This window comes from Cheilinus undulatus, linkage group 2, assembly GCF_018320785.1.
Source record: "Cheilinus undulatus linkage group 2, ASM1832078v1, whole genome shotgun sequence".
Taxonomy (NCBI): domain Eukaryota; kingdom Metazoa; phylum Chordata; class Actinopteri; order Labriformes; family Labridae; genus Cheilinus; species Cheilinus undulatus.
The window spans coordinates 52,381,306-52,395,126 of NC_054866.1; the positions used below are offsets into that span (position 1 = coordinate 52,381,306).

At 37.5% G+C, this 13,821-nt stretch overlaps 2 protein-coding genes across 8 annotated transcripts in view; one reads left to right on the plus strand and one right to left on the minus strand.

Annotated features, from left to right (window-relative positions):
- The first annotated feature begins 1,907 nt into the window (after window positions 1-1,907).
- Window positions 1,908-6,886, plus strand: LOC121517194 (lithostathine-like). Its single transcript, XM_041798766.1, has 5 exons — window positions 1,908-1,913; window positions 4,214-4,326; window positions 4,759-4,925; window positions 5,720-6,091; window positions 6,487-6,886. Exons 1-5 carry the CDS (start codon window positions 1,908-1,910, stop codon window positions 6,495-6,497), a joined length of 669 nt encoding a protein of 222 aa, XP_041654700.1. The 3' UTR covers window positions 6,498-6,886.
- Window positions 6,887-8,317: 1,431 nt separating this feature from the next.
- The window catches only part of LOC121520414 (NLR family CARD domain-containing protein 3-like), a 42,040-nt gene continuing 36,536 nt past the window's right edge, over window positions 8,318-13,821 (minus strand). For all 7 annotated transcript variants that reach the window (XM_041803893.1, XM_041803875.1, XM_041803851.1 and 4 more), the window contains one exon: window positions 8,318-8,987. In XM_041803893.1, the coding sequence (XP_041659827.1) occupies window positions 8,458-8,987 (530 nt within the window). In that variant the 3' untranslated portion in view covers window positions 8,318-8,457. The remainder of the gene's footprint in view (window positions 8,988-13,821) is intronic.

Below are 13,821 nucleotides of genomic sequence, written 5' to 3' on the forward strand. Positions count from 1 at the left end.
CTGACACAAACACGACAGACAAGACAGAAATATTTATCATAATAAAGAAAGCTCTGTTTGTCTACTTTATAAAATGAAATGGGTGTATTCCTAACACACACTAGATTTATAATATAAAATTACATTTACTTTTTATTTTAAATTAAGTGCATTCAGTTTTAACTGGGTTTTTCCTCTTTTGGTATTCTGTTAGAGTAAAAGTACAGTGATGTTGATTAAAATTAATAAAGTAGAAGTTAAATTACTGCCCTATAAATCTGCTTTTAAAATATTAAAATGTTAGTTATTTAATGTTTACTCAGAGTACCGAGTAGCAATTTCTGATACTAAGGGGCTGAAAATAAAACATTATTTTTCCTCCATGTGAAGCATCAGACTATGAAAGTCCAACCATATGTCTTTACTTAAAGACACATCCTGTGCATACCTTTAAGGCATGCAGGGCACGATGGATTCACTTTGTGGCCGGACTTGCCACAACCCAGGGTTAGAGGGGGCTGAGTCAAGTTCAAACATGTTGACCCTCGTGTGTCACTCAGCAGCCAAGGTCAAGCTCAACGGCATCTTTTTTGCTTGGGACTTTCCCCCCCCCCCAAGTAAAAATGATGCTGGAGACCACCAGTGGTCTTCAGGCTTTTAGGACATCTAAAGCATGACCACGGTACCGTAGACCAGTGATTCTCAACATGGGGGTCGAGACCCCATTTGGGGTCGCAGAACACTAAGAAGGGGTCACCAAGTGCCTTAAAAAAAAAATGGAGAATAATTTTTTTCTCACCCGATTTCTTTACTATTATTTGCCACTTTTTATCAATTTTGCACAATTTGGACCAATTTTTGCCACTTTACTCCATTTCTGCCAAATTTTAACCCATAAACCCATTTTTATCCATTTTAAACCCTTTACACCACTTTATACTGCCTTTTGTTGCCTCTGTTGACCCATGATTGCCACTATCAACCCCTTTATATTGTATTTTACACCCATTTTTGCCCAATTCAACCACATATAACTGTTTGATATGCCCATTTTGACCAGTTCAACCTATTTCTGCCTATTTATCTGTCCCAGTTAACCCATTTTTGCCACTGTGATCACATTTATGCCACTTCTTACCCATTTCTGCTACTTCTAAAATCCCATGTAACCACCATTTCTTTTTTTCTTTCTTTTTTTTTAAGATTTATTTTTTGGGCATTTTTGTGCCTTTATTAGATAGAGGAGGACAGTGGATAGAGTCGGAAACAGGGTCAAGGAGGGGGAGAGACATGCGGTAAAGGGCCTCAGGTTGGATTCGAACCCAGGCCACCCGCGTACATGGGGAGCGCCTTTAACCACTAGGCTACCTGCTCCTGCTTTTTTTAATATTTCAATCCTGTTATTAACTCATTGAGTGCAAATGATGTATATATACGTCAAAGTGTTTTTTCAGTGACTGGCACAAGGGGGCGCTCTCACGCTCCCTGTGAGTAATTTTGGGGCTTCTGGGATACGTAGTCGGAACACTAGTCAGAAGAGATGGTAGATCAAAGCCACAGAGATCAGAGGTGGAGACCCTGGGGTCAAAGAGCAGAGCGATCTTTACAGAGGTAATTTAAGCTAAAAGTTCTAAAATAGACTCTGGAAGAAACTTTAAACTTTTGCCTGAGAAATTGCTTACTCACTGAAACTGACACTGAACTTAACAACACCGAATCCAGGGATCAGCACTTTCATTCATCCCCCTCGGCCGGCCAAGAGGCTAAAGAACACTGCGAGGTCTCCCCCTTGCGTTGGAGAAATAAGGCAGCCTCTCGCTAGCTGGATGCATACAGCAACAACACTTCAGAGACGAACTTTTCTGACCCAGACTCTGAAGAATGGCTGCTGAGTGAGCACAGCGGATCTTGTTTTCCATCCCAGAGCGATGGAGGTAAGTTAACATTAGGAACCCACTGATTATTCAGCCAAATTTATCGAATAAAACCATCACTCATGCTCCTGTGATTTCAGAAGCAGACTTGAGAGAAGAGCAAGCCCCATGCAGTTCTACAACACCGTCTGTTGGCAGAAAAAGAGGTAAAAACAAAAAAAAAACTATATTATAGATTATGTATTATATATATAAAACATATTATATAACTATTATATTACTTCTATAATTTACAGGCAGTGCCAGGGAACACGCAAGCAGGAGAGGATGTGGGCGTATAGGGGGGTCCTGTGGAGGCCGTCCAGTTCCAGAGTGTGAATGACAGTGACTGGAAGCATTGTTAATTATTTAACAATAAAATAACATTTGTAATATAATTTTCAGATGTCTTTTATGTCATTGAAGACAAAATTATAACATTCAAATCATTGTTTTGCTTGACAGACTCTCTTTCACAAAAATGCAGTTTTCTCAGCTTTCTAGAAAAAAGTGGTCTTTCTTGGTGAAACTAGCCTCTATTCAACTTCAGATAAATCAAGAACGGAACAAGGTGCAAACAAATGGATTTTTCCACGATGAAATAGAGATTTTCTTTTATTTGAGCTATTTGGTGTTTTCAGAGTCATAGAACAAAATATTCTGTAGGTCTTGAAAGATGACTCAAAATGGCACAAGCCACTTTCCATTTTATAAAAGGGCTGGCACTCAATGAGTTAAGAAAAAGGATTTCCATTTTTAAGATGACTATATACTACAGCACAAATGACTTAAAAAAGATATCTGTTGCTATGTTAAGAGTGGTTCTCATTCAGGTTAAATATAAAATATGAAAATCTATAAAATATGAAAACTTTACAGTGGACCCTGATTTTCCTGACCTCATTGGGCCCCCAGTTTGGCTGGGCCCCTGAAAGCTCTCCCATTTATTCCCCCTTATAGGCAGCCATGACAGTATTGTGTCAATCCTTCTTCCTGCCAAATGGCAGGCAGGCTTACTTGCCATACACCATCTATGTCTCACTTTAGCCTCAAATTTTTGGCCAAAACATGCCTAAAAATGCTTTACAGTGCTTGCTTTTTAATAATGTGGAAACTTTTGACCTGACAGAGTGCAAGGTACCATGAAAACTTTTCTCTTGATTGGGGTGTCCAGTGGTGTAGTGGTGTGTAAAGAAGTGGGTATGCACTAAACATATTGCATTAGACATAACTGACTGAATGATACTAATGACAACATTCATAAATGTTGATAAAGCCTCCTTCATGTGAATGACAAGTGTTATGACATTATTATGCTAGAGTCAGTCTTATGCATACCCCTGAAAATAAAGTGTTACACTTTTAGGCTATTCTTTTACTCAGTAACTGATGCTATTAAAGATGTTGTGAAGAAAAAAATTCTTATCTTAAACTTACATCCCTCCATCCACCCATTTTCTATACCATTTATCCCATTGGGGGTCACGGGCATATCTAAAATTACACATTTTAACGAACTAGTCTGAGGGATTTTATCTGATTGACTTTTTTTTTACTTAAACTAGACAACCTTGAGACCAAACGTTATCAACAGCTTGAGTTTTTACCTGAGGGCGGGGCTGTTATTTGAGCTCAAACTTAAACTTCGTTTTTCTCTATTTTGTGCTGTGAAATTACACCAATAGTGCCTCATAACTTTTTAGTGTTAATTTCAATCATCACCAAACTTCACAAGGATAATCACAAACTGGTTCTGAATACATCCATGCATCAATATCATTACTTTGTCACAGCGCCCCCTTCTGCCAGGTGAACATTTACTCCACTGATTTTTCATGTGGTTTTTATGGGTCGCCACAAAAAAATTCAGGCCTCGTACACAATTCATCTTAGGCCTATGATTTTTGGTCTGCATATGGATTATCAGACCTACAAAAAGGCCTCTTGGACCCATGCCAAAATCCCAACAGGAAGTCCACCAGCTCCGCCCCAGTTTCAAAATAATACCTGCTACACTTTTAGGCTATTCTTTTACTAAGTAACTGATGCTGTTTAAAATGCTGTGAGGAAAAAAATACTTATCTTAAACTTTCATCCCTCCATCCATCCGTTTTCTATACCGCTTATACCATTGGTGGTCACGACATATCTAAAACTACATTTAAGTCAAATTGGATTATACTGATTTTAAAACCGGTTTAAACAGCACAAGTACACGGAAAAACTACTCAGTTACAGTAACTTGAGGAAATATAATTTGTTTCTTCCCACCCCTGACTAAAATGAATGAAAGTGGAGTGGGTGTGTTTCTGTGTTAACAGGTGGAGCAGGTAAACAGCTCTATAAAGAGATGCACTCTGAAGGCTCGAGTCCACATTTTCCTGCCAACCCTCCTGTCAGACTTTGAAGCCGTCAACAAGTCATCAACTACTGGGTAAGTCTGTTTGTTAAGACTGAAACAGTGTTCATATAAATGGGAATACTAGCATAAATCCTTTGCAAATAGTTAGATGTTTACATATTTTGTCACATATATTCTAGTATTTTTAATCCAGATTAGAAAACAAACATCAAAAAAGTAATAATAAAGCTGTGTTATACTACATCTATGTTTAACATGTTGCATCGTTATATATCAAACTATCATGATTCTTAAATAATTGTGAAAAAAAAATGTGATTTGATGGTAAAAGATTCACTGGTAAAAGAAAGAAAGCAGCTTATTAACATGATATTTGGCAGTCAAATCAGCATGACTGAAAGTTTTACAGTGTAGATAGAAGCACAGTTCACTGTGATGTATCTAAAATTAAGCCCCATGCAAATTCTGTTGTGTACTTTGTAATTTGTGCTCTTTTTGTTTCAGCGTCATGGCACACTTCATCCATCTAGAACTGCTGCTGGGTATGTTCTGTTTACTGACCCTCACACCCGTCCATAAGGGGAGACAAAGTGAAGAGTCTGAGGAGAGCTCTGAGGCCCAACCAAGTTTTGGGTCCACAGAGGTCATGAAAACCACGGTCCAGCAAAAAGGTAATCTGGGATAATCATATTTTATATTTGGCCAGGATGATAACCGACCTTACCAAAGCATCTATATATATATATATATATATATATATATATATATATATATATATATATATATATATATATATATATATATAAGGGGTGTATTTGTACCTTACCGATTCGGTACGGGCCTCTCGGTACGGTACAGATATGTATGTAACAAATACAGTGCTTAACAAATTTATTAGACCACCCTAACCAAAGTAAGGTTTATGCCACAGCTGCCCTAAATTAACAGCATTGGTAATTACCAAAATCATTTTTTATGTTTCTGCAATGGTTAATACACCAATATGTAGAACCTCTTTAACCCAAATGACATTTTTAAACTAAAAGAAACTGTTGAAACAAATGGAAACTGCACAAACATGACTAGAATTTTCAGTAGAGGCTGGGTTTTCAAATGAGACCATGTTTGTGTTTGTTTGGATCAAGGCAGCAGGACCAAATTTGGTCCCACTAGAGCTTAGCTAATAAATGGACAAAAATATCCTTCGAAATAATAGAGAGGATGATAAGAGGCACTGCAGCATCTAAAGTGTCATATGCATTGCTTTAAAACCCATTATCTCTTTACATCTGAAGGGAATTACCAAATTCACTCTGAATTCATTCATTCATTTATTTTAGGGCTTAAGGGAAAGAGTGGCAGACTGTAAATGCAGATATTAAGGATGTGAAGATTTGCACTACATTTACATGTCTATGCATCTTGTTGCAACTTGCCCATTCATTCATTGTCCCTTTTTTTTAAGGTGTCCACTTCTACAGTGACCACAAAAGCTGGATTGATGCCCGGAAGCACTGCCAAAATAACAGTTCCTCACTGGTTAAAATCCATGATCAGGCCACGCAGGATGAAGTGAAACGTCTTCTGGAAGAAAACATTGAAAACATGGAGGATGGGGCTTGGATCGGTCTGGAGCGGTTCATCTTTGGCTGCAACCCAGACTGGATGTGGACTTCAGATGGGTCAAAAGTTGGTGAATTCAAACAGTGGCATGACACCCATCCTGTTGACAAATATAACAATCACTGTGGAAAGATCATCAGCGTTAAAAAGCCAGAACAGATTTTCACGTGGCTAGATGCTAACTGCCAAGATAAACTGCCCTTCATCTGCCAAGGTAAGTGGTGTTTTAATAGAATTTAATCTGCAATCAGACTGTTCATCAAACTAAATGATTTCCAGGTTTACAACACTAGTGTTTTAATGTACCTTTGTATTACTGTCTTTACTTAAAGGAAGATGCCAGAAATAAACTGGAATCCATGTTGCCTTGATCATTTTTAAAAGTATGAAGCATTAAAGACACAGACACAAGAGTGTGAACAGTAGAATTTATAGCTCATTTTTGTAGAATCAAAGTTGCCATCAGACTGATTAATTATGTGAAGTGTTTAGGATTTTTTTTTGCTCCATGTTCAATTGGATCTGAAAAAATGAACTGGGTCTGTGGTTGGGATTTTGACTTTGATTTTAAGGTGAACTTCACAAGCGTTCCTCTCTTTTTCTCATCAGATCCCACATAAAAAGCTGCATGCTGCAGTGGAAACTACAAGGGCCAACCAACTGATCCTTTCAATAATATTCAACAAATACTCAGCTTTGCTTTGTTTATTACTGTCTTTTATTTCTCAAGACTTCTTTTTCTCCTAAACCAAGTGTTGTAAGCAGTTAATATAATGAATGTTTATTCATCCTGTACAACAGGGGTGTCAGACTTAGTCACAGCAGGGGCCGGATTCTGGATTCAGGACTAACCTGAGGGCCTAACAGGGTCACCTTTTTAACCAGAAACCGTCAACCTTGCTTCACCGATAATGAAACATGAAAAAGAAAAACTTAGCACTTATAATAAATGATTTGGACATTTAAAAAGTTAAAAAGATAAGTTTAAAGGCTCACAATCTGAGAAAAGTAAATTTATTGGTTCAAAAAGGGCAAAACATGAAACTGAAATTGAAAAATAATGTTTTTTAATTGCAAATATATTAGAAAGAAGTTAAAATCATGAGTTTAAAAGGTCATAAAATAAATAAAATTTGAAATCATAAAATTAAAAGTCAAGATATGATTTAAAATTTTAAATTGTGAGTCTAAAAGGTCAACTATGGGATTATGAAGTCAAAGTCTGGAGTTGAAAATATGCGATAAAATGCTAAATAATTAGTTAAAAAGATCAAAATATCACTTTAAAATTAGAATCATGACTCTTAAAGATCAAAATATTATATGAGAAGCCAAAATTATGAGTTGAAATGCTCAAAATATGAAATTAAAAGTCAAAATCCTAAGTTTGAGTCCTTATTGTGAGATGCTAAATTGAAAATGTGAAATTAAAACACAAATCAATTTCTTTTCCCACATTCCTGACTTTTTATCTAATTACTTTTACTCCTTACTTTTTCAGATTTTGTGACTTAACAAGGATGTCTTAAATCATTGAGGATAAGTTCACATTTTGATACTTGAGGAAATCTGCAGGCCTCGTACTGATGGGCCAGTTATTACAGAAATATGAGATAATTTTGCAGGCCGGATTTGGCCCCCAGGCCTTGAGTGTGACACCTGTGCTGTGCTGTACCTATGTTTTTGTTTTTCATGCGTTTTGATTTGTGTAACCACTTAATAAAGATCCTGTGCTGATAATGGCAGTGTTATGCCATTATTTCTGCCATATCTATTTTATTTAAAATTCAATAAAAATGACTATCTTAAAACTTTTCAGTCTTTAAGTTCTAGGTGCTACATTTAAGCCCCTCTAAAGTTTTGCCTTTATAATGACCTCCTCTGTGCCATCATCAGACATTGTTATTTTCCAAATCAAAATTTACAATTAAAAAAATGAATGCTGGATAAAATAAAACTGAATGTAATAGTCACATGTGCTCTTTGAAAGAAATGATAGACATTAGTAATGCAGCATTGCAGAAACCTAACTAAAAAAGTACAGAATAATTAATTAAATCTAATGTGTAAAAATAAAGGTTGATCATTAAAAAAAATTAGTTTCTTCAAGAGACTTCTGTGGATTTTTTCTTTATTATCATGTCAAACTGTCCGTATCAGACATGTCTAAAAACAATAATAACAATAATGATTATAATGATACAAATGAAGCCACAGGTGCACTTGCCCAAAAGTTTGCACAGTCTATGGCTGAATTGGAATTATTTTACAGGTATAAACCATGACTTACAAATCAGACTTTTTCAGTCCCAGCTGGTCCCAGTTTGCCTCTATCCATTGACAATACCACATTGTAAGGATGTGGAGAATTTTGGACTCTCAGTTTGTTTGTTGTCATCTCTGCCGCTGAGCTGCCCCCCCCCCCCCCCCCCTTAACATCATCTCTAACAGTCATCAGTATACCACATCTCCTGCCCATGTTGCATTATTTTTCGAGAACGAGCACAGCCAACTTGTAAAACTAACAAAGGAGATGCATGGCAGTCATGATGTGTTGTTCTGATCTTCAGTCCATGTTTCTCAGAACAACATGTTGCACAGAGACACAGACGAACTGTATGAACAGAGCCTAAACCCAGGATAGAGAGGCTCAGTGAATGTGGTGTTGAAGGTGTGGAGATGGATCAGTCTGTCAGAGGAGACTCTGTAGAAGGACAGAGTGCCAGCAGGACAGTCCACATACACTGCTACTCTACCAGAGACCGAGGAGGAGATGTCTGTTCTTCTGCTATTGTGACGGACAGAGTAACCTTCATCAGAGCAGTGCAGACCCCAGGACTGATCATTAAATGCAAACAAACATTCATCACTGTATCCTTTCCTGATGATTCCTCTGTAACTCGCTGATATAATAACTCTTCCTCTCCACTTGACCTCCCAGTAACAGCGACCAGTCAGACCAGTCTGACACAGCAGCTGAGGAACATCAAATCTGTCTGGATGATCAGGATATGGCTGAACCTCCTTCACATGTGTCACCATCTTGTTGTTGTCAGACAGTATGAGTTCTCTGCCTGTTGTGTTTGTGTCCACTTCCAGCTCATAGGCGTCTAATGAAGAGAATTAAACACAACACAGCTGACAGTTATCATCTGTTCATTCAGAAACAACTTTACTGACAGTTACTGAGAGACAGCCAAACTTACATTTGCTATTCAGCACTGAATCCTGTTTTACAGCACTGAAATTTAATCATTCAGTTTAGAGTTGGGCAATATTCATATTTTTTGGTTTTGCTATTTTTTTACACAAGATAATCTATGTTTAAGCTTGGGGTAAGTAGAGAAATATTATTTCCCAATTCTTAATTTTCATCATTGGCTGAAGCTGTGGAAAAAATGTGGGACGACATTCTTTTCAGGTCTCCAAGATGCCCTTTACCCCCTTCATTGACTTCAGATTTATTCAATTTTGTGGGCATGTGTGGCTTGGCAAGATCTTAAAAATACTTTTTTGACCTATGCTCTAACTCAAACAGGAAATCCACCATTTTTAATAAAATAGCAAAAATCTGGTATATTCTGCCTAGTTATTTTAGAGCTTTCATCCAGTTGACTTGTACTTTGGTGTGCAGATGCAAAAGACCTTAATGGTAGAAAGGTATTTGTAACTTTTTTTTTTAGTCAAAGGCAGTGGACATGGCCCTCAAACTTGCACATTGTATTGAAAAACACAAAGTTGCTTATCCACCTTATTATCCCCCATGATTCTTTGCGTGAAATATGGGTGCAACTTCCATTCCGTTTTATCTAAATGGGACTTGCATAGAAAGGAGACACTGAACGTGATTATTAGAGCAATTTGGATACCAAAATATGTAAACTTCAACTGCTTCACCTCAAACGGGATAATATTATTATTTCTCCGCTCTCTACTAGAGAGTTCAAAGTGACGACATTATCTCAGATAACCTGGACAAGCATATTTAGCTTAACTTTATAAGCCTTATATCAGTATAGAAAAAGACGATCACGTTTTGCTAAAGGAGTTTGGACACCACCTTCAGATAGATTTCTAGTTTGTGGAGTTGCTGAAATGTTCATTTCACAAACTAATACCTCTTAAAATGTGGGAAATATATTCATCAAACCAAACAATCCAAATTTTTAACGTTGTCATGTTATCGGTACCACGAACAAAGCAACAGGTACTGAGCATTACAGAAAACATTCAAAACTTTCAGCTGATATTAATTTAACAAAAATGAAGCAGTATTCATTGCAGCTAATATTTCTTTCAGAACAACCACTGTTGACGCTAAGTCACTTTAATAAGCCCTTGGAAGAATCGCATTTTGCTATTATTGTTACTGTATGAGAAGTTTCACCCACATTCATAGCTACAGTAGACCCCTCCCAGGAATAATGTGGTATCCACCTTATTTACTTATTTAAAGGTTACAATACAAACAATGTGAACATATGATGATAAAAATATATTAATATTTACAAATTCGAGGTGAATTCCTATCGAAACAGCTGTCATTCTCTGTTAGCATCTATAGTTAGCTGCCGTACTAGAATACATGTATTTAATGTACTTCCGCTTTAGCACTGGAAGTTTCGGCCATATTTAGATTTACAGTAGCGGCCCTGGGAATAAGGTGGATAGGATTGGGCAGTGTTAATTATGTTCATACCGTCATACCCTACCCGAATTTTACTGGGGTATAAGGTAGTACTGCCAAGTGTTCACGTTACACATCACAAAATCACAGTTGACAGATATTTGTCGGTGTACACGCAAAAGCACAGGAAGAAGAGCATGCCTCTACCCAGCATTTCATTAAATCCTTTATCAAATCAATTTGAGTTTTTAAAAAACAACGTTTATAAGGCAAGGTTTTCAGGAGCACCGGAAGTGATTTACAGTTGAAGAACTGTTCCTACACTTGATGAATAAATTCAGCCACATCAGGACAGAGGAGCAAACAAACCTTCTCTCTTTTTCCTCTCTGGTTTTGCACATGCACTCTTTTCCTCTTTCTTCCCTCCCCTCCTCTCTGATTTAAAATAAGAAATGATAATCAACCATTATCATATAGGATCTGGGAATGTAAAGTAATGTTTCGTGTGCTTTTAACCTTTAGAGCTCACGTGGCACGGATCCGTCACAGGCACATCACTTTATGAATCACTTGGTAATGTTTGAACCATAGCTCGTAGACACTCTTTTTTTTTCCACTGAAAGCTGACATTCCTGTCGTTCGTTTGCTACCCTTGATGTCTCCGTAGCCCAAAATGACAACGTTCCAGCAAGCCTGGGACTTCGGTGACTTTTCAGGGTCTTTACAGATTGAATCCACATTGTTAGATCTGATAATAAGCGTCTTTTTTCCATTTTGATCCATTTACAATCACTTAATTCTGCCCTGGTTTTTGCCCAGGGCATCGCTATGTTATTTACCGCAATGCATTGTGGGAGTTGTAGTCGACCAGTCTCTACTGCTTTGAGGAATGGCACAAATGAATCTAACTGCAAAAAAGCCCATGGATTTTCTGTGTATATATGTAGATATTTTGAAAACCGTTTGTCACAACATATTTATTTTTTCACTGTTGTGTCCCCAAGAGATGGGAGAACAAGTCTGTGCAAAGAAAAGGCTTAGTTGCTAGGGTTTTCTGTGTGTTATAAATAAAAATCTCTGAGATTCAAATTCCCATTTGTTTTTTTTCTTGTGTCGTTAGAGTCCTATAATTAAAAAAATAATAATAATAAAGTGACATTTCTGTAGTAGATACATTCTTAATGCCCAGGTTGTTCTGAAAAAAAGGATGTATAGAGCTTGACTGTGCACCACAGGGTTGATGTTTTACAAGCTTTTTGATACAAAAAGTCCAGACTAGACATGATGGTTAAAAAATAGCTGTGAGCTCTAAGGGTTAAACAGATAAGCCTTTATTGTTGTTATTTAAACCTGCTTTGTTGTTTAATGTGGAATTCTGTCCAGCCGTGTTTTCACTTACAGAACGTTAAGCACTGATAAATTTTATCTACATTTCAACGTAACGTGGCTAAAGATCAGTTTGAATGTTTATTAAAACCTTAGATGGTTTTTATTGTGTCTGTTTATTACTGCAAGACGCAGCAATAAACTTTATCATTTCTCAGCATCAATCTACACCCAGAACACAGAATTTTTGAACTCATGGATCAAATTACAGCCACTGCCAACAGTTAGGCTTCAAATGTTTGTCAGAGAAGACCATACTCTGGTGCCAGATGTGCTGTCTGATGATATATGCGTCGATATAGATGCACGCATTTGTTGTTTGCTAAAATAGCCTGGCATCATAAATAAAGAGTTGAATCACTTTTAAAGCATCTTCACTGACAGGAAGAGGTGATGCAGCTGGAAATGGACACATTTATAAGGCATTTATAATGAAAGTGCGCTCATTATGCAGCACTGCCTTCATGATGGTAAAGCACTACCGGGGGTATTTTTTAATACCCTAGGATACGGTATTGCATCAGTGAACATCAGTGTTCAGTCACTTTACTGCTATTTACAGTTAGTTTCTAAGACGTTAGTACCATCGTCCCCCAGTGGGGCTGAGACATTCTTCACAGGGATTAAACCCATTGTTATACACAACTCCATCTTTACTCCTGGGTTTGAGACTTCTGTTTCAGCCGTTTGGCATCCCCACCTCCTAAATATGTTTAAAGTTTAAAACAGAAAATCTCATTTAATGAGTGCCTTTACATGGACTTGAGTATCCTGGTTATAAGCCTTAAGGCATTGTACCTAACCTGGGGTCTGGGATGGAGACTTCAGGGAGTGCGAGGCTCTGTATGTTTGAGGCTATCAAAATTAGATTTTGGGGCTTCAATAGTAATTCAAACTTTAAGTTTTTGTCCTACTGAACCCTTTTACAGAACAGGGCACTATTTAAATCACTTAACTGAGAAAAGTCCCATCCAGGACTTAGCTTTAGTGATGATCACATACAGGTACAGTACTGTGCAGAAGTTTTAGGCATCTAGAGCGCTAATGGTTCTTCACAGGTCCTGATGTTGCACAACCCCGGGCTGAAGGGAGGAGGGAGGGCGGCCATAGTCAGTGTCAACACATTTGACATGTACGTGTGTCGCTCAGCAGCCAAGGCCGAGCGTGGTTAGCTGTGGTTTTTGTTTTGTTTTCATCAGATTATTTTCCCATGCCCTTGGTAATGTACAAAGACATCCGGAGCATAACCTTGGTTGTGTCAATCCTCCTTCCTGCCCAATGGGGCCCTTAGATGGGCGTACTCGCCATTACACACCTTACTTCAGCCTCAAATTTCAGCCCAAACATGCCTAAAACTTCTGTACAGTACTGTACATTAAATCTATGTAAGGAAGTGCTAAAAATGTTGACCCAGCTCTGCAAAATTCTCTGACTTTCTGTCAGAGGGTTTGGCCTTGGCAGGACAACAAACTAAAAAGCTGCAATGATATACATCATTAAAAGTTTCACTTTCCATTTTAGTCATGAATCTAAAGTAGAAAGGCAGGGATGAGTGAGCATAGAGCTGCAAAGGTAAAACAGACAATAAAGCAATTTCTATGCTCTGGCAGATCTTTTATGCATTCTATCTCTTCCCGGTCTGAGATCATCTTATCACACAACCCCAACTCCATGAAAGTACATTTATTCAAGTTTTTCACCAGTTATATTTAAACATATCACAATATTTTAGTTACCTTTGTTTAATATTAATTTCAAAGTCTAGACATTAAATGCATCATATTTTCCTTTATGTCTGCCAATGTGAGAACAGCATACCTTCTTTACCTAACAAACTCTAATCTGCTGTGTATAACACAGATTTCAACAATGGATTGATCACTCACCAGAGCATCTGGCAGGTGATTGGATCAGTGACTCCCAGTTTTTAA

Coding starts and splice junctions, on each gene's coding strand:
- LOC121517194 (XM_041798766.1), top strand. Junction 4,327..4,758: donor AACAAGTCATCAACTACTGG/GTAAGTCTGTTT, acceptor TTTTTGTTTCAG/CGTCATGGCACACTTCATCC. Junction 4,926..5,719: donor AACCACGGTCCAGCAAAAAG/GTAATCTGGGAT, acceptor CTTTTTTTTAAG/GTGTCCACTTCTACAGTGAC.